Genomic DNA, 22428 nt, shown 5'->3' on the forward strand with positions numbered 1-22428 from the left:
TTAATTAATTAAAATAAATGATCTTATACAGAACAATTTTTTCAAAAAACGTTTGTTGATTTAATTAATTATTCGGAAATTCAAATTTTATTTTCTCAATCATTAATGTAGATTTTTGTTTTGTCCTAATTTACCTGAACTAGTCATTCATTTTATTCGTACTGCCATTCATTCATTCATTCATTCATTCATTTCATTCTCTCAATCATTTTATCCTTCAATTGTTCATTTGATTTTTCATTCAATCGTTCATTCATCCAATCAATGATAAACAAAACATTTACCACATTCAATTCAGTAATCAAGTTTTATAATAAGTGAACAGTTCAATCAAACCTACGTACAATCATTCATTCATTCGTTCATTCAATCGTTCATTCATTCATTCTCTAATTCATTCATTCATTCGTTCATTCACTCATTTATTTTTATTTACAGTTAGCGCAGAGTTAATCAAGTTAACCGTAAACAGACCAAAGAATAATAAAAAAAAATTATCTTATTTACTATTTTATCTTTTCGTTATGATGTCTAGGTTGTTGTTGATAACGATGACGACAACGTCAACAACATTAATAATAATAATGATAATAATAAAAATAAGAATAATGATAATAATAATAACAACAATAATAATAAAATAACAATTTTCCTAGAAATAATTTAAGAGAAGGAAAACAAAAACAACAATAATAATAACAAATAATATAATAATGATAGTTATCATCAAATTTACGGTGTAATAACACCATCATCATCATCATCATCATCATCATCTTATCATCATAATCTTATTACCACCATCACGACACAACAATGGTGAGACCATCGCCATAGTCGTCACCACCATTGCCACCATCGAGAGTTGTGGTCGCCTGCTTCTGCTGGGCAAGTAGTTCGGGTCGTGACCTGTTGCTGGCCACAGAGGTGACCGAAGCCAGCAGGTACTCGTCCAACGTCCTCTCTGCACAGCTTGATATGAATCTGGTAATCATTCCAGAATTATTATTATCAGTAGTGATTATATTATAATAACTATTATTTAAAAACTATAATTCACAATAATTTATATGTATAATAATTATAGAGCAGAAGTTGAACTTATTATCATTGTTATTAGCATGACATCACCATCTGGCAAGCAAGCAAGGAGCACCTGATAAAAGGCCTGACGTCACCATTGTTGGCCGTCTCGAGGTACTGATAGTAGTTCTGCTTCTGTTCGACGGGCAGGATGATGGGAGGGTAGCCGGCCATCATCAGGATCAAATTCATCAGCAGACGACTCGTCCGGCCATTACCGTCGTAGAAGGGGTGGATGTAGACCAGTTTGTAGTGCGCCAGGGCCGCCATCTCGATAGGGTGCAGGGCCTCGAATGTCTCTTCCGAGTTAAGCCACTCGATGAAATCGTTCATCAGGTTGGTGATTTCTTGCGGAGGCGGGGGCATGAAGTTACCCACGAAGACTTGCGTCGTACGGAACACTCCAGAACCTATGGGGTCGACAAAACCGAGGACTCGTTTGTGTATCTGCAGGATGTCGTCCATCTTGATGGTGCCCAGTCTTTTGACCAGGGATGTGTTCAGGTAGTGCAGGGCTGCCTCCATGCCTGAGGTTTCGAAAATTTTAATTACACGAGAGTCGGTGGCGTGTTTAAGATGTGGGAAAATAATAATGGAGACTTTTTTAAATTTAAAAATGTCCTGGCGGGTGAGATTGAAGCAGACTAACGCAATGACATTCAACTATTTGAAATCTGAGTATGCCATCAAATTAATAATTACTCCTTCAATGCACATTCATTCAACACGCACCCGTTCACCCGTTCAATACAGATGCACTCAACATTCACCCCATAAAAACTCAACTGATCACCCTAACTCACCACAATTAACCCCCACCCTCCACAAACAAATATCCATCCATCTCCCCCACCCACCAAGTATCTCGTTATGTTCTATGATACTCTTTCCAGATATGACAATCCTGTTCTCAACGAAGGACCTCGTTTGTGACAGCGTGAACGTGTTGCCCTCCATGGCCGTCGTGTGGTAGATGTGCCGGAAGTACTGCTCTGACGTCACTCGACGCAGGCCCGGGTGGTTATCCGGGACTCGAAGCAAGCTCTCTGATTGGTCGAATGATTGTGGCGGGGTTGTGATGTCACAAGTGATGTAATGAGGTTATTGAAATTTAGACTTAAGATTAGTGAATTGTTTTAACCTAGACTTCATTGTGAAGCCCGAATTTTGATAAGAAATTTTAAAAAAACGCAAAAAATAACGGTAAGCTCTATTAATCAAAAAGATGAAATGAAAAAAATACAAATCAAATAGATACAAATCCAAAAGATACTAACTCAACTTAGCATCGACCTGTGTGAACCTCATTCGATCCAACTCCTCAACCAATGGAAGTGTTCGCTTGTGGTTTTGCAGTGCCCTGTCGTGCGATGGATTGAAGGCCAGCGCCTTGCAGTAATGGTGCTCGGCAGTCACAACATCATCCTTGTACAACTCTAAAAATTCTCCATAACTGTTCAAAAGGTCGGAGTGGTGAGGGTCAAGGGCAAGGGCGTGCAAGTAGATCTTAAGGGCTCGCTCCAGTCGACCTTGTTTGGTCATTTCCCGAGCTAGGTTCAATGAAGCTTGTGATTCTGAACTCTTATCTTGATTGTGTTGGTGGTGAACGTTTTTGTGATGTAATGTAACGTAATGTAATGTAATTTCATGTAAAGTAATGTAATGTAATATAATGTAATTAAGTTTTTAGTGATTTGCTGTTAAAATAGTACAAACCTTATAAAAACTTTTAGAATTTTAAACAAATTTTCAACGAAAATCTATTTTGTTCAAAATATTTAAATTATCGTGAATAATAAAATTAATAACATTGTTGTTTTCATGTTCAAATTTAAGGCTAATTCAAAATATAAAATAGTTTAAAACACATGTGGAAATGAATCAAATACACACACGCACACACACATACCACACAAAGAACACTCACACGCACACACACAAGATATGAACGACCAACAACATATGCCACTTCTTAACAATAGCATTTGTATGCAGTTGGGTAGAACTAGACTAGGTGAATAGGCTAACATGTATGCCCTGATTGTCATTGTTTCTAATTTATCAATTAATTAAATCAGAAAATTATTAGATGAATGAACTAATTACAACCATAAAAATAATTTTAAAAAATCAAATAGACTACTAGAGAAACCAACTTTCATTAAAGGACGATGGCAACGAGCTTGAGGAATGTCGAACGATTTCATTTGACTCCTCATCTTTGGACATCGGCGAAGATGATGACGATGAAGAAGATGACGAGGACGGGGATGAAGATGATGGGGATGAAGAAGATGAATCTCTCCCCCGTTGTAGATCATGGACATTTGAACAGAACATAAAATTCCTACCGGGTTGAAATAACGAAACTTTTGCCAAATTGTTGACGCTCCCGCTGTCGTTTTGTTCCAGCAAGAACCAACTGTAAGATGACAATCGGTAATAAACCGACCACATAGGCAGAGCCACGAGCGCGAGCAAAGTTACCGCAAGTCCCAACCTCATCAGCAGTATGTGGCTCTGCTGAGAGTCCAACTCACAGCACTGCCGTGTCATACTATTAACCATGCCAATTAATCTAAATCTAAAGAGGCCACCCATTGAAAAACTGAAACATGAAAGTGGTTTGATTCAAGTTGCGTTCTTTTTTTATAGGAAATTTCGTTGTAACCTTACGTATACAAACATTGTTGTGAGGTGCAACTATGCGTCCGTGCAATCAGCTGACTGTTTATATTATGTAGAGTTTCATCTAAGATACCATATCAATAAGGTATCACATAGTGGTATAGTTTCATCTAAGATATTAATAAAGTATCGAATCATTGTAGTTTTATCTAAGATATCATAGTATAAAGGTATCAAATCATTGTAGTTTCATCTAAGATATCATATCATTAAGGAATCATTGCATTGTTTTATCTAAGATATCATATATCTGTAATCTTATTAAAATTACTTTTTAGCTGATATATAGGTGCTTTTTCTATATAAAACTGAAAACTTTTCAAGTAGATTCTAATATATGAACCGTTCAAGCTTATCAGCAGAATGCCAAAGTATTTTAATGATTTCTGAGATACAGACACATGCAATCAGAAATTTGCAATCATTATAGAAGACGAATAAATGAATTAACATCACACTAGCCTTCTCATCTTTAATCATTTTACATTTAAAACGTATTGATTGAATATTTCATAAAAAGTTTTAATTTTAAAACAAATATACTGACAAAATCTAATAGAAGATTTGATTTACTTTATTGCAATTTGATTCTAACCGACCGCCTTCTACAAAAAGCAATCAATTGATTAATTGAAATTTTATTCTTAAAATACAATAATATTTTATACAGAATGTAACGAATGAATGAAATGAGAAATAGTGAAAAAAAAAACTTGAAACATTAATCAGAAAATATACGTACATGATGACACGGTTTATGAAATGTTAATAGATTAATTTATTCAAAATTAGACATCAAACCAGTGTAAGACTGCACATATAAAGGGCACAAATTAAACGAATAAACTCTTTGCTAAAGCCCAAAAATTAAACAGTACCATCAATGAACAAACGCTTAACAACTAGACAACAAACTTACAAAGTTAAACAATTTGTTAAACAAATAAGTTAAACAAACACGTATCTCAATGAACTACATACGAAAGTAAATTTTGCCACATTGAAAACTTATCGCTTTAAAATTACTCTACAACACAACGAATCCCAACAACGGCAACTAATTTTTTTGTCTGCACAGACAAACAAAACAAATTTTAATTAGCAACAACATAAACTACATAAGACTTGAACTGATCTTAACGCGACTGTTTGTCTTATTAGTATTAGTGCTAGTACAAGTGTTGTTGTTGATGCTGTTGCTTTTGTTGTTGTGGTTGTTGTTGATGTTGTTGTCAATATTTTTGCTATTACAACGATTTTCACCCTCTCCATCATTATCGTCCTCATCGTTGTCACTATCATCATCATCGTCGTCGTAGCAGTGGGCGGATGAGAAAAGGTCATTGAACTGGTGAAGGGTCAAGGTCGTTTCCTCGGAGTTCCTGGTCTCCATGGGCACCCTGGCATCTGTTCTGCTGAGGAGGTGGTGCAGTTTCTCTTCGATGGTGTTCCTCACCAACATGTGGTGGATAAATGTTGGTCTGTTGGTTGTTAGTGTGTGTGTAATTGTGTGTGTGTTTGTTTGTGTGTTTGTTAGTGTGTGTATGTGTTAGTGTGCGTGTGAGTGTGTATGTGTTTTTGTGCGTGTGGCTGTTTTTAAACATTTACCAACCTGGTCTGACCAATCCTGTGGACTCTTCCAACGGCCTGTAACAGCTGGGCGGGGTTTAGGATGGGCTCAACGAAGATGACGTGATTTGATTCGATGAGGTTGAGACCGTTCGAACCTGAGTGGATGGGTAGGAGGAGGCATCTCTGAGTGACGTCCTCTTTGTAGCACTGCAAGTTCTCCTGATGGCGATGATGATGACGATGATGAAATGTTGGGGAAAATTACGATAGTTATGGTAATGATTCTGAAAATGAGAAAATGATGATGATGGTGATGATGATGACGAGAGTACCAAATTGCTAATGTTCATCTCGCACGCCTACCATTTCTTCCTCTTAATAGTGTAACCGTGGTATCATCAGCGCAATCACCATCATCTTCACGAAGATCACCATCACTACCACCACCATCATCATCATCCTCATCACCGTCATCACTACCACGACTGACCACCTACATCAAACTTGTATCTCCTGGTCAAGGACTGATGTTTGACGTCATTTCCGGTTAGTGCTTCGGACACGAGGTCCAACACATCTGACCACTGAATATTTGAAAATATCATACATGCACGTGATACGAATGTACACAAACAAATGTGTACACACAAAACAGTACATACTTACAATTACATGCAAACGTCATTGTATGCTAGAGGTGGCCAAATACCCGGAGGCCAAAATTTGATATTTGGCTTCGTCGGCCATTTGAAAATGTTAACAACCAAATATTGCAATGTATTTCCCGCCATTACAACAATTAAAACATGTAAATTTGAAAAAGGTGATGGAATATTATCTAGATGAAGATATGAACTGTATGTATGCATGTATGTCAACCGTTCATTTCAATAACTTGTTTCTCATTCCAAAGTTCCAAACGAAAATAACTTTTTTTTGTACAAAAATGTGGCCATGCTCTCCATCCCTTAGCAGACATTACGGAACTAACAGTAGAAAAAATAAGTATCTTGCTGCTTGGATCCGCCCCTATGATCTTAAGGACCAGCCTGACCACCTCCTCGATCTTAGTGGACCAATCTCCCTGTCGTGTGACGTCACGTGATATGGGGTCACGTCAGGTCAGGTCACGCCGCGATGTGGGGTCACGTCAGGTCGGGTCACGCGATGTGACGTCACATTGTGTAACGATGTCACGTGATATTTTTTTTTACCTCCGTCACCATTCAAATACAACATCAGATCATCACCATCATTGTAATCACTATTTTAGCCATATCATCATCATCATCATCACACGCTTCGAAATCATTCCACTTATCAATGTCACCATCGTCATTACCATCATCATCACCATGATTTCACCCACCACCATCAACGTCCCCGTGACCTCTCTACGAGCAGACCTTAACAGTGAGATCATCCTCGCCGAAGAGTGACGACGACGATGATTTCGTGCAAACGAACGACACGTCCCTCATCAGAGTTGGCACGCGACACAACGGGCATTTAAATGATGATGATGACGACGACGATGATGATGACGATGATGATAGTAGTGAGGATGAGGATGGCGATCGGTTATGATGATGATGGTGATGATGGTGGCGACGAGGATAAAAATGGTGGCTGGTGTCCTGTGCGAGAATTCTCATGCAGTGCAGACAGAAGCAGTGACCACACTGCATCACGCTCCACTGTGTGGTTGGTTGGTTGAGGAGTTGATTGGTCGGTTTGTCAATCAAATGATTGGTTTGTTGGTTGACTGATTGATCAATCTTAATGACCTAATATAGACCCAATTATATTCAACCAATCACAATCAGTCAATAAAATCTAATCAATTAATTTCAACCAATCACAATCAACCAAGAAATCACAGCTGCCCAATCGCAGTTAACCAGCAGCACTAGCCGACCAATCAGAACGAACTATCTATATGATCCGACCAATGAAAACTCACCTTAGTACCTAGCTTGTTTTGACACACAGGGCACGGGTCAGGATTGGTTGCCCTCGTTGAGGAATTACCGTGGTTCTTTCGGCAGTAAGATATATTATAATTATTAATGATATTATAATCATATTTAAAAGATTATTATGAATAATTACGAGTGATTAAAAAAAAAATTAGAACTACCTTGAACATGTTTTTGAGGTAGTTTAGCTGGCTCTTTTTGTTCTTCAGCTCATTTTCACCCATCATTCGTTCGGTCTTGAACTTCATTCTTACCTCTTTCAACTGCGAGTTCGTAACATCGTTACCATCACAACTTCATCATCAATTTCATCATCATCATCATCACCACCTCATCATCATCATCATCATCATAATCATCACAACCACCACCATCATCTCCGTAACCACCACAACCATCATCATCATCATCAGTAGCAGCAGCAGCAACTAACAGTGTCTCTCTCGACGACGTGATGGTCACCGGGTTGAACCTCCTCCCCCTCCTGCCTCCACCTCATCCTCATCTTCGCCATCATCATCTCATCATACGAGGACACCTTTTCTCTCAGGGCTTGCCACAAAACACGCAGTAACTGTGGATGGATGGATGAGTGGGTGGATGGATGATGAATGAGTGAATGGAGAGGAATGAGTGAGCGAATGAATAAAAACGAATAAAAAGCAAAGTAGCATGACTAGGTAGTAAATGATTGAGTAGTAGACAACATCAAACCAATAATAAAAAAGTTAAAGAGCAAACGAATGAATGAACGAGAGAACGTAGGAGCATTGGAAAGAAAGAAAGAAAGAAAGAATGACAGGTCAAACAACCGGAAAGAGAAACAACCTTGAACTCTCTCTTGGCAGCTTCGTACCAAGCAACATGATGCTGTCCCAATTCTATTAGATGTTTGTCGCCTTTGAATGAGTGTAAACACGTGCGTGTATGTGTGATTGTGTGTGCTTGTTTGTGTGTGAGTCAGTGTGTGTGTGTCTGTGTGTTTGTTTTTTTGTGTGTGAGTCAGTGTGTGTGTGTGTGTGTGTGTGTGTGTGTTTTTTTTTGTGAGTCAGTGTGTTTGTTTGTGAGTCAGTGTGTGTGTGTGTGTGTGTGTGTGTGTGTGTGTGTGTGTGTGTTTGTGTGTGAGTCAGTGTGTGTGTGTGTGTGTGTGTGTGTGTGTTTGTTTGTGTGTGAGTCAGTATGTATGTGTGTCTGTGTCTGTGTGTTTGTGTGCGTGCGTGTGTGTGTGTGTGTAATTCTAACCGGAATGTTTGCTGCCAAAGAAGAGGATAATTTTGAGGCATTTTTCAGTCTCACTGCAGGACCAATTGCCTTTGTGTTGCTGCGCCTTTGTCGCTACGTCATCATCATCATCATCATCACCATCATCATCATCATCATTGACGTGATTATCGTACTTCCTGCCTTTGTCATCATCGTCTTCATCGTCATCATCATCGTTGTTGCCCTTAGTACTTCTATTTCCGTGTTTTTCTAAAACCTGATTGGCTGTCTCCCTGCCAAGTGTCATGATGATGCTGATAAAAATGACGACGACGATGATAATCACACGCACACATACACAAACACTCACGTACGCACACACACACACACATACACACACACACACACGCAAGCACACACTTACTTGTCTTTGAATGCAAATAAGTAGGTCTCATAGGCTTCAAACAACTTGTGGGCTTTGCAGAAAGGGCATCTTAATTAAATGATGTCATCATCATTATCACCATCACCCCATCACCATCATCATCACTATCATACTTGTTATATTTGGTGGTAGCGAGTGGCCTCAAGCAGCACTGAACTGTCTGCCCCACCAAATCTTCAATGATGAAAATAATGGTGAAGACGACGACGACGATGATGATAAGGCGAATGATGACGATGATGGCAGAGATGATGGTAAGGTTGATGAGGTTGGTGCAGCAGTAAAGGGTGACGATGAAGATGAGTGAGATGGTGATGATGAAGAAGAGGATTGAGATGAGGACGTCGCTGACGATGGTGGTGGGGATGGTGGTAGCAGCAAATGTGGCGAACATGATGATGATGTTTTTGTTGCTGTTGATAATGATGATGATGTCGCCGATGATGATGATGATGAAAAGGAGGCGGAGTCTGACGACTGATTGATTGAATCCAATAGGTTGACCAGTGTCGACCGGCAGTTGTTCAATCGATTGATGTTCTCGTGCAGAACGTACTTCAAACCTCTGACGTCACGGAACCTTACAAATGACGTCATCGTCATCGTCATCAGCATCGTCATCGTCATCATCAGCGGCAACAATTTTTAATGATTGCAGAGAAATCGCGATAATAACAGTATAAGTTCAATTGAACTTTCAAGTTTTCAGAAAAAATAATATATGAATGATACTATAAAAAATGAATGAATGAATGAATGAATGAATGAATGAATGAATGAATGAATAAGTGAACGAACGAATGAATGAATAAATCTATCTATTACAAAATCGATCAACCAATCAAACAACCTGCTTATGAACATAGACCCCTGCGCGTTATCTGATAGGTCAGTTTGAATTCTATTGATGAGGACCTCGTCCAATCGCAGTCCTGCAATCAACTTCAACAATCCCAGCCACCAATCATACGGACTTTCCATCTGTTGCGTGTGCGTGTGTGCATTTGTATGCGCATGTGTTTGTGTGTGTGTGTGTTTATTTGTCTCTGTATGTTTTTACGTGTGTGTGGGTGTGTGTCCGTCGACAGCATTTATCATAAATAATTAATAATTATCACATTCAGTCCCACCCCCGAACCAACCTGATTGGTCAGCTTGTGGACCGTCTGCATTTGATTGACACATGCCAACTTGGTCTTCATAACGAACACCTCCCTCCTACGCATGTATCTGCACTCGTGCTCGCGTTTCTGTGGTAGTGGCCATGGTAGTGGTGGCGATGGTGGCCGCGATAGTAGTGGCGGTATGGAAGTGGCAATGGTAGTAGCGATGGCAGTTATGAAATGAAAAAAATGCTAACAAAATTATCATTAGTACTCTCGTACCACAACAACAACAGCAGCAACAACAACAACAACAACAACAGAACAACAACAGCAGCAACAACAACACAACAGCCTCCCACCATCAATGGCAGTTGGTCGTCACGCAACGTTCTACCAATTTGTTGTTGAAAATGACTCTGAGACGATGACGTTGTTGATGTTGATGATGGTGTTGTTGTTGATGTTGATGATGATGTTGTTGTTGGCGATGATGATGATGATGTTGTTGTTGATGATGATGATGTTACTGGTGGTTGAGTGAGTAGGGTGATGAGGTTGTGTATGGTGTGGATGAGCTGGAGAGAGTCGATCCTCATCTCATCATCCTTGTGCTTCTCATTCATCATCAACACATCCCGGTACTCGTTCACCGCTCCAACGATCTGATGGTGATGGTGATAGTGGTGATGATGGTGGTGATGATGATAGTGATGATGATGATGATGGTGGTGATGATGGTAAAGACGATGATGATGTTGGTGATGTTGGTGATGATGATGGTGAAGACGATGATGATGTTGGTGATGTTGGTGATGATGATGGTGAAGACGATGATGATGGTGATGATCATGGTGATGATGACGGTGATGATGATGATGAAAAAGATGATGATGACAATAACAAAAACATTAACAACAATAATAACATCACCATCAACAACATTAACAACACCATCCCCATCAACAACAACAACAGCAGCAGCAAACATCAACAACAACAACACCACCCCCATCAACAACAACGACATCAACAACATCAACATCAACATCAACAACAACAACAACAACAACATCATCAACAACAACGACAACAACAACAACAGCAACAACAACAGCAACAACAACAACAACAGACATCATGTTCGAGCAAGGAGCATCCAGCCATCCCATTGGACGCCCTCACAATCCCTCTCATTGCCTCCTCACACTCCACCCTCGTCCGCTTTATCAGCTGGCTCAACAACTGAGACATCGTCAGGGTGCTGTGTGGATGGATGGATGGATGGAGAAATGAATGAATGGATGAATAAATAGATGGATGGATAAATTGATGGATGGATTGGATATAGAAGGACAAACGTGTGGATGTGGTTTGGATATGGAAAAAAAATAACGAAAACGAAAGAATTATTATCCAAAAAGAATACAACAACCAAACAGCAACTAAACAACAACAAAACAACAACAACAAACGAAACAAAAAGCCAAACAGCTCCAATAATGTCGAACGTTTTATTGATAGAGATGAACTGTCCCTTGACAACTTGCGGGTGCACACATGCCTGCCTGATCTTCAACAGTGGAGTCAGCAGCTGTTAATCAATCAATCAATCAATCAATCAACCAACCACAGTCAATCAATCAATCAACCACAGTCAATCAATCAACCACAGTCAATCAGTCAATCAACCAATCGATCAATCAACCAACCAATCAATCAACATCTCAATTAATCAATCAACTATCAAACACCAACCAACCAACCAACCTGATGTAATGTGTTCTTATCCAATGAACTTAGTTGGATGTTCAAATCGCTTTGTGCTTTCATTCTCTATACATTTTATACATTTCAATCGAGTTCATAATAATAATAATAATAATAATAATAATAATAATAATAATAATAATAATAATAGGAAACTCTTTTATTTCAACCAAAGTCGTTAAAATGAAAAAAAAATGTGCAAAACGGTAATGTATTCAAATTGGTTATGAAGTGTTCCTATCGCAATAAATGACATAGGTCAATCTAATTATAGAGTCTATTAATTTGTTAATAAATGAAATCGGCCATGAATTTTAATTAGCGTCAAATTAAAAAATATTGAAAAAGCCAATCGGAGTTACTTCGAATGTTTTTAAAGAAATTGAACAGTTCTTAAAGTCAGCGTTCAGACATGAATTAAAACTATTTTCCTATTTCGATAGATTGTAGTTTCTTGATTTTAGCAGATTTGTTTCATGGCACACCGTTAACTCGATAATTTCAATTTTGCGGTTGTAATAATAATAATAATAACGTATAATAATAATAATAACAACATATAATTATTAATAATAACAACTGAGTCGTATTTAGAAGTGTAGAAGTCCGGAAGCAATAAAATCCTATAGTAATTATTTTTATTATTAAATCATACTATATTATATTATAAAATATAATTATAATATTATATTATATCATATTATATTATATTAGAAAATATATATAATAATATATTATAATAATTTCTGCAACAAAGCCATAGAAAAGAAAATCCAATAGAAGTCAGCGTCGTCAATGAACTGATAAATAAGACTGAATATTCACGCGATGAAGCTAGGTTGGTTTCGCGGCAAATTGTGAGCTCTAAAATTTCGATTTTGTTTTTTTGGAGAATGGCAATGTCCGGCCGCAACTTGTCGAACAACTGTGACATTGGACGCACACTTTCTACATTAAGATCGGCAAATAGGCAACAGTCTGAGGGTGCACAAATCTTCAACCAGTCGACAACCGACGACAGCAGTTTGTTATGCCTGTCCATCTGTGTACCTGGCGAGAGCCGCTGTGGAGTCACAGTTCGAAACAACATGTTTGTCTGTTTGGTGATGACTGCATAGTGGACATAGAATCTTGTTGACTTGCTCCATTAAAATAAGTTTGCATCAGTGGGAAGCCGTTGTATTAAATAATTTCTAGTAAACTTAAAGAGGAGCACCTCCGGTAATCCTTCGACGATCTTCGACCAACACAGCCACTGATGTCTGTGATGGGGGAATGGGCCCATTTATTGCTTTAATTAACAAACCTTGACACCGGAGAGTGGACACATGGTTGAGGCTGGATGCAATTCTTGTCTCTTCCGGCCAGCAATTTGAGTGACTGTTTCGCCGAGCCTGACTCCGCCAGCGTTCTATCAACTTTTTCGAAATTAGTTGATGTTTCGCGCCACAGACAAACAGTTTCATCGATGCTGCTCTTGATTTCAAATTATTTCTGATTTTGAATTTTGAGAGCCTTCTCGGATGGCAAATGAAAAAAAAGAGAGAAGAAGAACTGTTTCAACTGGGGAGGCAACATGCAATGGAGTGAGTGAGTGTGGCGAGTGGTGTGCGTTGCATCATCATCAGCATGACTAGAACCAAGATCATCATCTTTACTATCATTACTACCATCGTCATTGTTACCATCACCTCCATCATCACCACCATCGTCATTGTCATCATCATCTCCATCATCATCATCATTACCATCATCACCATCATTACCACCATCGTCATCGTCCTCACCGTAAGTGCTTCATCGGAGCACTTTTGATACATCCTCCTGTAGAAATGTTCCTCGACAGGTGAGAATGTGAGTAGGTGGGTCTTGATGGATTGTGGGGGAAGGTTAATCTGTGGTGGTGGTTGTGGTGGCGACGAAGTGAGTCAGCAGACACAACTGATCAACGACCGACTAACCTGATCAATGACGTCCCTCTTACAGTTCCTCCACAGCAATCGACTGATGACCCAGCACGGATGCTCCCTCAACCCCCCCTCATAGGCCCCTTGCATGAACTTGCTCCACAGAGTTCTATCGTCGTAGGGGCAGGCGCGCAAAAAACTCAGCAGGCCGTACAAGTCTGTGTGAGATTAGGATGGTGGTGGTGGTGACGGACGATGAAGGGTGTGGTGGTGTGATGGGGGTACGAAAGCGTGGCGTTGATGGGGCTGAGATTTACGTGGCGGTCGTTGTGACTTCGACATTGGTCATTTCAATCCTCATATTTAACATCAGAACCACAGAGTTCAGCATTCTCTCGCCATCATCATCGTCGTCCACACACACACACCACACACACACACACACCACACACACACATACATGCACACAGAACGGTAAAACTCCACAACACAACCCACCATCAAATGATCTTTGGATGGGGGTACCGGTAATGCACCATCGAATCTGGCTCACCAATCTACATGCCATATCAGCCGGCTGATTCAACGTACAATTGTGTGTGCGATTATTGGTTGTATGTATGTATGTATGTATGTATGTATGTATGTATGTATGTATGTATGTATGCAACCTGTTCATTTGAATAACCTTAGTGGAAACTTTCTCTACCATTTGAGCTTCATCCAAACACACCTGGAAAAAATTACTATTGTTATCATCTTCACCATCATCATCACATTCATAATCATCATCATCACCAGCATCATCATCATCCTCATCATCATCATGACTATCGAAACTGACCCTCCACCACTCAAGAGCCACCAGAGGTGTGGGGAACGAGATGAACTTTTTGTTGTACCTCAATTTGTTATTCTCATCAACTGTTTGTTTGTTTGTTTGTTTGTTTGTGTGTGCGCATGTTTATTTGTTTGTTTGTATGTATGTTTGTTTGTTTGTTTGTGTGGTTGTATGTTTGTGTGTTTGTACGTTTGTGTGTATGTATGTTTGTTTGTATGTATGCATGCATGCATGTTTGTTTGTTTGGTTGGATGTTTGTATGTATGTATGTTTGTTTGTTTGTTTGTATGTACGTTTGTATGTATGTTTGCTTGTTTGTTTGTATATTTGTATGTATGTATGTTTGCTTGTATGATGATGAATGATAATGATGAAGATGATGATGGTAATGATGATGATAAAAAAGACCACTGACATTTATTATGCAGAAGACCGACGTATTTCATCTCAGCCCTCAGGGTCTCGTAGGTCGTCAGGACGATGTCCTGTCGGGCCAGTACCCTCGGTTGGATGTACCCCTGCCTCTGCACACCCTTGTACACCTGGGTCATCATCATCATCATCATCATCGTCATCGTTACCATCATCATCGTCATCGTCGTCATCATCGTCATTGTTACTATCATCATCATCATCATCATCATCATCATCATCATCATCATCATCATCATCATCGTCATCATCATCATCATCATCATCATCGTCATCATCATCATCATCGTCGTCGTCATCATCATCATTGTTACAATCATCATCGTCATCGTTACAATCACTGTCCTTGTCATCATTATCAGTATTCTCATCAGCGCGACTAACAAACAGCTTGATGGCTTCATCAGCCACGTGCTTCAAAACCTCATCCAGCCACTGATGTATGATGGAGTTGGGTGTGATGATAAGGGTGGCACCGCTTGGAATGGGAATCTGTTTGTTCGTTCGTTCGTTCGTTTGTATGTTTGTTTGTATGTATGTTTGTTTGTTTGTATGTTTTTTGTGGTCATTGTGTTGATGAGAATGAGAACTATGATGACGATGATGACTCTATGACTAAGATGATGATGATGAATCTATGATTATAATGATGATGATAAAGCAATCGATGGCCAATCGATTCACTTTCTGTCGATTCCCTTCAAATAATTTTGCAACCTGGCGGTCTTCATCCAGTTGAGACCTGCCTTTGAAGTCGGTCGGAACCTCGTAAATAATAATAACTGAGAAGATAGAAAGAAGTTCCAGCGAGAAGAATCGAAAAGTTCAAAATCTGACTCGGAATAAAAACGTCCAACAGTGAAAATGGTGAGAATTGGTAGATGATTGGCTGGATAGATGCGGTCACTGCAGATTTTTGGTGATAAAATGATGATGAAGATAATGATGATGATGATGATGATGAAGATAATGATGATGAAGATTGTTGCCAACCTCAGTGACGTAACAATGGGGGCATAGATACGACCCCCTCGACTCGTCAGTCAGGTCGTACCCGACGCAACCTGCATGCTGACACGAGCCGCACTTCTCGCACGACACAATTATTTTATTTAGGTCAAGTCTTGCGTTCTTGTGACCTACTTTGTGCTGTTTGAACATCTTGCCGCAGGAACAGTCAATTGCTTCTGCGCTGGTGAAGTGTTGCTGGAACGAAAGGAGTTCCTCGGTGAAGGATTCGTTGACGTCATTGTCGATCCGTCCGTTGTTGCTGATGTTGCCTTTGTTGCTGCTGATGCTGACTACTCCAACGTCACCGCCATCGTCCTCACGGTCGTCATCGTCGTCGAAATCGCTACACTCGTTTCGTACGGTCACCTCATTGATGATGACGTCATCAACAGCCATGAATTCGCTGACGTCATCATCGGCTCCTCCGTCATCAACTACTATGACGCTGTTGTTATTGCCGCTACTGCGACTCACATCACATTTTATATCACAAAGAAATGATGATGATGGTGGTGACGACGATGATGAGTTTGTGGTTACTGATGATGATGATGACGATGACAATGATGATGTTGGTCCCAATAAATTGGACGATGTTGTTGTTAATGACAGTTCACTCAGAGACACTGTTGTCATGACAGATGATGATGATGATGATGATGATGATGATGATGAGCCTGATGATGTTACTGATGATGATGTTACTGATGATGATGTTACTGATGATGATGATGATGATGATGAGCCTGATGATGTTACTGATGATGATGTTACTGATGATGATGATGATGATGATGAGCCTGATGATGTTACTGATGATGATGTTACTGATGATGATGACCTCGCTTTTGTAGATTTTATTGATAAGAACATTTCGGGAGACGTTGCTGTCGTCGGTGAAATTGTCGTTGACAAAACATCATTAGTACAACCAGTAGTAGTGGAAGTAGCCACAGTAGCCACAGTAGTAGAAGCGGTAGTAACTATAAAACTGGAATTAGCAAAAGCGTTATAATGAGAAAGAACTTCACTAGATGTAACAGTAGAGGTGGCAGTTATGAAAGTGGTAGTAGCAGCAGTCTTAGAAGTAGCTGCAGCAGCAGCAGCAGTAGTAGTAGTAGTAGTGGCAGAGGTAGTAGTAGAAGTAAAATTAGTAGTAGAAGTAGTAGTAGTAGTTAGCCTGATAACTTCACCGTGTGGCAATATGTGGCCAGCGTACTTGCGAGCACTTTTTCGTTTCGTTCTCTTGAAAAACGTTAATTAAAAATTATCATCCTTATGATTCATAATATGAAAATTACTGCTACTACTACTCTTACTACTACTACTACTACTACTACTACTACTACTACTACTACTACAACTACTACTGCTACTACTACCATTATTATTGTTGTTTTTATTATTATTACTATTATTATCGCAATTATTATCGTTTCGTTATTTTCGTCAATGTTGTCGTTTTGTTATCTTAGTTGAAAATAAAGCTACATAAAAAAAAGATTAATAACATGTAACACGATATTACGAAGAAGCACACACACCGACAGACAGACAGACAGACAGACAGACAGACAGACAGACAAACAACAACCTTCAAAATTTTAGTTCTACCGCTAGCAACAACAACAGGAAGTGGATTCGTGGTGGTCACGTGATTTCGAGGATGGTGGAGTATGCAGGCCAGCATCTCAATCGTCTTCCCTAATCCCATCTCGTCCGCTAAGATTCCGCCACGAATATCATGACGACGATGATGATGATTGTGATGATGATGATGATTGTGATGATGATGATGATTATGTGGGTTGTTGTTGTTGGTGATGACAACACCATCAATCTTTTCCAAAGGCTTGTTCCAAATCATTCTGAATTGCATTGTTATGAAAGATTGCATTGTATTTATGAGGTATTTCATCTAGTTTAGTTTGCCTGTTTAGTTTGCCTGGCATAAGAGTTATTTGTAATAAAAAAAGCTGTTTTTAAAAAAATTTCCAAGGTTTCAGACGCAGAGTGTCCGTTGTGGTTGTGAATGTATTGGTAGAAATAGTTTTGAAAATTTTTCCATACAATCAAACGCCAATTTCAAAAGTTCATAAAAAATCTTTGCAAAAAAAAGAACCTTAAACTCGTTAATTCGAAAATAAAAAATTCAGTCAGCAGAACAACTTAATTGTGTAAAGTTTAATTAAAAATAAATTAGGTAATTTAAAAGAAAAATTGAATCCAATCAGATAAACTTTTAAACTAACATTCCTAAAGTAGGATTGTAAAATACTTGGGTTCCATCCTTCAATGTGATTGGCTGGTAGAATTTGTCTGATTTGAATGGCGTGAGATGGTTGGCTAATTATTAAAGTTTACACATTATGAAAAGTAATCGATGATTGGTTGATGAAGTTTAATTAATAAGCAAAGTTTTTAACTGTTGGATGACGAGAAAATGTTAAAATGATTGCAGACCAGCCTTGAATCAAAACAACGTGACGATAATCACAATCAGACGATTTTTTCCTAAATTTTACAGCTCTCGAATGTTTTTGGTTAAGAATTTTCACTCAAAATAAAATAACAAAACTTTAAAAGATCGATTAATTTGGTGTTAGCCAACTTTTTAAAATAAAATTATCATCGAATGCTAAATAACTGCCAACGCGAAATTAGCACGACCAATGTGTCAGCTTCTTTTTAACGTATCCTAACACAAGTGCGGTTGATGTGAGGTCAGAGGTCAGGGCCACACGCAGGCGTTCAAATAGTTAAAGTATTTATCCGTCATCACAGTTTCCGATGGGTCATAGGTCATATTGCAAAGTTTTATTGAACCCCAACCCTAACCATTTAATAACTCATTATGACTTTGCAATTATTTTACTATCTTAATGTCCAACTGCATGTACTATATATACTCTTTACCTCCATTCAATTTTTTAACATCCCTGACAAAGCCACAATCGGCGAAAAGTTGGATTAATAACAAAAATTTGTCAAAAAAACGAGTTTGATCTTGTCTTGTGGTTCAATTGTGTACGGTTACATTAGTGATAGACGCATTAAGGTACCGCAATCTTAAATATGTTTAACCCGGAGATCATGGTCACGCTCACTTCCATACTTATCTCACACATTCCAACAATGTGTTTTTAAGCAGCTGACTCATCTCACCTATGAGATTTTTTACTGCATTCATTGCTGGTCTAGTGCAAGCTACGAATTAGCTGATTAATTTTCAACATTTTTGGCAACGATGGAAGTGACGAAATAGGAAGATGGTTGTGATATGGAAAATGGTTGTTGTGGTGAGAAGATTTGTGATGAAAATGATGATGAAGATAACGACGATCGTGTTAATTATATATAAAAAAAGATGATTTGAAAACAAACAAACTCAAAAACTCTAACCATAGAAATCAGTAAGGAGATCCTCAACATCGGGCATGCCACAACAGCCACACGTATCGTCGCAACTACCATCACCACAACTACTTCTACTACTACTACTACCACCGATCTCATCATTATCACCACCACCATCATGGTCATCATCATTGCACTCCATCCATCCCTCTCTTCTGAGCATCCACTTGACAGCTTCAACTTGGTAGCATCTCAGTTGTGGGAGGAGGTGGTGTGGTTGCATGTTTCGTGGGTGGCCGTGGTGGTCTGTCGAGGATGGATGGATTGATGGTTTAGAAAATAAACGAACAAAAGAACGAACAGGCAATTCTTTTATGAATGGTTCATTAAAGAACGAATGAACGAACGAACAACTAATGGCCAAACGGCTAACAACTAAACAAATAAAACGAGTGGAAGGATTGAGTTTAGAACAATGAACCAATGAAAGAACAAATAAACAAACACTGAACAATTGAACAAACAAATGAACAATGCTTTATAAATGTCTTCATAAATGGGTGGAATTGTGGTTTGAAGAATGAACAAAAGAACAAATGAACGAACGAACAAACGAACGAACGAACCAGTGAACAATAATGGCGGTCTTTCATAAATAGATAGATTGATGGTTGGTTGGTTGGTTGGTTGGTTATAACAAAACTGATTGAACAGTCCATTAAACGAATTCCAGAAAAATAGAATAACCAGATAGAAAATAAATAAACTAACTAAATAAAAAAAATTAAATAAATAAATCGAAAAGGAATTAAATAAATAATAAAAATCAAAAATAATATAAATCTGAAGAAAAAAATAGCAAAGCAAAAGCCACTCCGCCACTAACCCCAGTGCTGTTGTTGTTGTTGTATTTTTTTAATGTCATCATACAAGACATCAAATTCGTTCATAGATGTCAAATTATTGTTGTTGTTGTTGATGGTAATGTCATTGTTATTATTATTATTATTGTTGTTGGTGGTGGTGCTTTTGTTGTTGTTGTCGATGTTGTTGTCGTTAGAAGAGAGGTAGTTTTTTTTAGCGAAGTTGTTGTGGATGTTGTTGTGGCTGTTGTTGATGCTTTTTATTTTATCTTCGTTGTTATTGCTGTTTTTGTTGCTGCTGCTGATGTTGTCGCCATCAACCTCATCATCATCATCATCATCATTTTTATGATCTACGAAATTGTACATGTAATATTAAGAACATGTACACTGCAGGAATCTCACATCTCCGGCCACACTTTAAACGCTCCAGCCACATTTGAAACGCTCCAGCCACACTTCAAACGCTCCAGCCACACTTCAAACGCTCCAGCCCTATTTCAAACGCTCCGGTGACATTTTAAACGCTACGACTACAGTTCAAACGCCTCGTGATTTTCTCAAATCATTTTTCATTTATTGGACCGGATTGAATGACGCTATATCAATTTAAGAAGTTCTTTCAGTTTGACACAACTTTGATTTAACTCGATCGGCGGATGGTATCGCTCTTAGCATGCATTCGTCATTCAACTTCACTCTCAAACACACCCTCTCTCTTTATATCAGATACTCTCCAGCAAAACATGAACGCAAAGTTAGTTCTTATCATTATTTTTATAGCCTGCAATTTGACTGACCTTGGATATCAAATAATTAGAAAACCACAACAATTAGCAAGATAATTAAACTGAGTGGCGAATTTTCAAATTTGAGTAGCATATTCTCCCAATGGCCATATCGCTTTTTGATTTTTCATTGAAAATTTGAAGAAAATTGATCGAGTTGCCCTTAAAAATTGGCAATCCTGTAACCTAATGCTTTGGTTTTATTTTCACATTGGCTATTAATAATAAGAAGCCAACAAAACATAGGATAACAAAGTTATGGCAGAATTTCTGCAAAAGACACTTAATATTTGTATTATTCTATTATTTATTATTATTATTTATTTTTATTATTTTATTATTTGCATAATTTGCATTATTCTATTATTATTTATTATTATTATTTATTATAATTAATTTATTATTTGAATAATTTTTTAAAATTTTGATAAAAGAAAACATTGTAACAAAAAAAATACAGTGTACGAATTCTGTGCTACATTTCGCTTTTTAATAATAATATATGTAGGATAATTAAATTGAATGAATAATCCTAAAAAAATGAAATAAAATTCCAACCTAAATTCCTAACGATAGGATGAACGTCATAGAAGTGGGACATGATGGTTTGTAGGGATGTGTTGAATTTCCTTAGGATAACAACATTTTCGCTGGACCCCTCTGAGACGATGCTTCGAGGAATGAAGATGTCGATTGTTAGTTTTGTTGTTGTTGATGTTGTTGTTGTGTTTGTTGATGGTGCTGGTGTATAGTTGTTGGTGGTGTCATCTGTTTTGTATGTTGTTGTAATTGTTGTTGGATCTGTGTTGTTGTTGTTGTTGATGATGCAATTTTTAGTAGGTAGCATCATTTCTGTTGATGTTGTTGATAAGACTGCTGGTGAAATTACATTACTCTTAGTGTTGCTGTAAACATTGTTGTTGTTGTTGCTGTTGTTGTTGTTGATGTTGTTGTTGATGTGATCAACATTGCTGTTATTGGTTTTCCTAAAAAAAAATTGTTGTTAAAATATTAATATATTCATGCTATTAATACTTAAAATAATAACTCTTTACCTCATCCTTAATATGAAATCCTTTGATGATTGCAAGGCTTCAACTAAGGTTGAGGGTAGGTCAACATGTATTGAGAAACACATATTCTGTTGTGTGCGAGTGTGTTTGAGTGTGTGTTTGTGTGACTATGTTGTGTGTTAGTGTGTGTGAGTGTGTTTGTATGAATGTGTGTGTGTGAGTGCGTTTGTATGATTGTGTGTGTGTGTGTGTGTGTGTGCGTGCGTGTATAAGTGTATGAATGTGTGTGTTTGTATGAATGAGTGTATGTGTGTGTTTATGCGTTTGAATGAATGTATGCGTGTCTTTGAGACGTGTTTGTGTATATGTAAGT

At 38.3% G+C, this 22428-nt stretch overlaps 4 protein-coding genes across 4 annotated transcripts; all 4 read right to left on the reverse strand.

The window, feature by feature from the left end:
- Positions 1 to 752: 752 nt before the first annotated feature.
- Positions 753 to 2658, reverse strand: HELRODRAFT_100335 (hypothetical protein). Its single transcript, XM_009020646.1, has 4 exons — positions 2361 to 2658; positions 1941 to 2129; positions 1157 to 1610; positions 753 to 984 (listed from the first exon to the last, which is right to left on the reverse strand). Exons 1-4 carry the CDS (start codon positions 2623 to 2625, stop codon positions 804 to 806), a joined length of 1089 nt encoding a protein of 362 aa, XP_009018894.1. The 5' UTR covers positions 2626 to 2658; the 3' UTR covers positions 753 to 803.
- Positions 2659 to 4233: 1575 nt separating this feature from the next.
- On the reverse strand, positions 4234 to 11327 carry HELRODRAFT_192136 (hypothetical protein; the record flags this gene model as incomplete). Its single annotated transcript, XM_009020647.1, has 15 exons — positions 4234 to 5252; positions 5384 to 5562; positions 5841 to 5927; positions 6335 to 6427; positions 6750 to 7040; positions 7307 to 7381; positions 7484 to 7585; positions 7756 to 7896; positions 8151 to 8221; positions 8685 to 8818; positions 8950 to 9018; positions 9821 to 9951; positions 10113 to 10220; positions 10604 to 10738; positions 11211 to 11327. The coding sequence occupies 15 exons, from the start codon at positions 11325 to 11327 to the stop codon at positions 4886 to 4888; spliced, it is 2100 nt and encodes a 699-aa protein (XP_009018895.1). The 3' UTR covers positions 4234 to 4885.
- A 1106-nt stretch (positions 11328 to 12433) lies between these two features.
- Positions 12434 to 16430, reverse strand: HELRODRAFT_174102 (hypothetical protein; the record flags this gene model as incomplete). Its single annotated transcript, XM_009020648.1, has 9 exons — positions 12434 to 12466; positions 13631 to 13738; positions 13805 to 13968; positions 14249 to 14327; positions 14439 to 14483; positions 14595 to 14674; positions 15007 to 15133; positions 15408 to 15515; positions 16017 to 16430. The coding sequence occupies 9 exons, from the start codon at positions 16428 to 16430 to the stop codon at positions 12434 to 12436; spliced, it is 1158 nt and encodes a 385-aa protein (XP_009018896.1).
- Positions 16431 to 17869: 1439 nt separating this feature from the next.
- HELRODRAFT_174103 (hypothetical protein) lies at positions 17870 to 20623 on the reverse strand (the record flags this gene model as incomplete). Its single annotated transcript, XM_009020649.1, has 4 exons — positions 17870 to 17966; positions 18287 to 18353; positions 19437 to 19697; positions 20278 to 20623. 4 exons carry the CDS (start codon positions 20621 to 20623, stop codon positions 17870 to 17872), a joined length of 771 nt encoding a protein of 256 aa, XP_009018897.1.
- Positions 20624 to 22428: the final 1805 nt, after the last annotated feature.

The sequence above is a fragment of the Helobdella robusta genome, assembly GCF_000326865.2.
Source record: "Helobdella robusta unplaced genomic scaffold HELROscaffold_28, whole genome shotgun sequence".
Lineage (NCBI taxonomy): Eukaryota > Metazoa > Annelida > Clitellata > Rhynchobdellida > Glossiphoniidae > Helobdella > Helobdella robusta.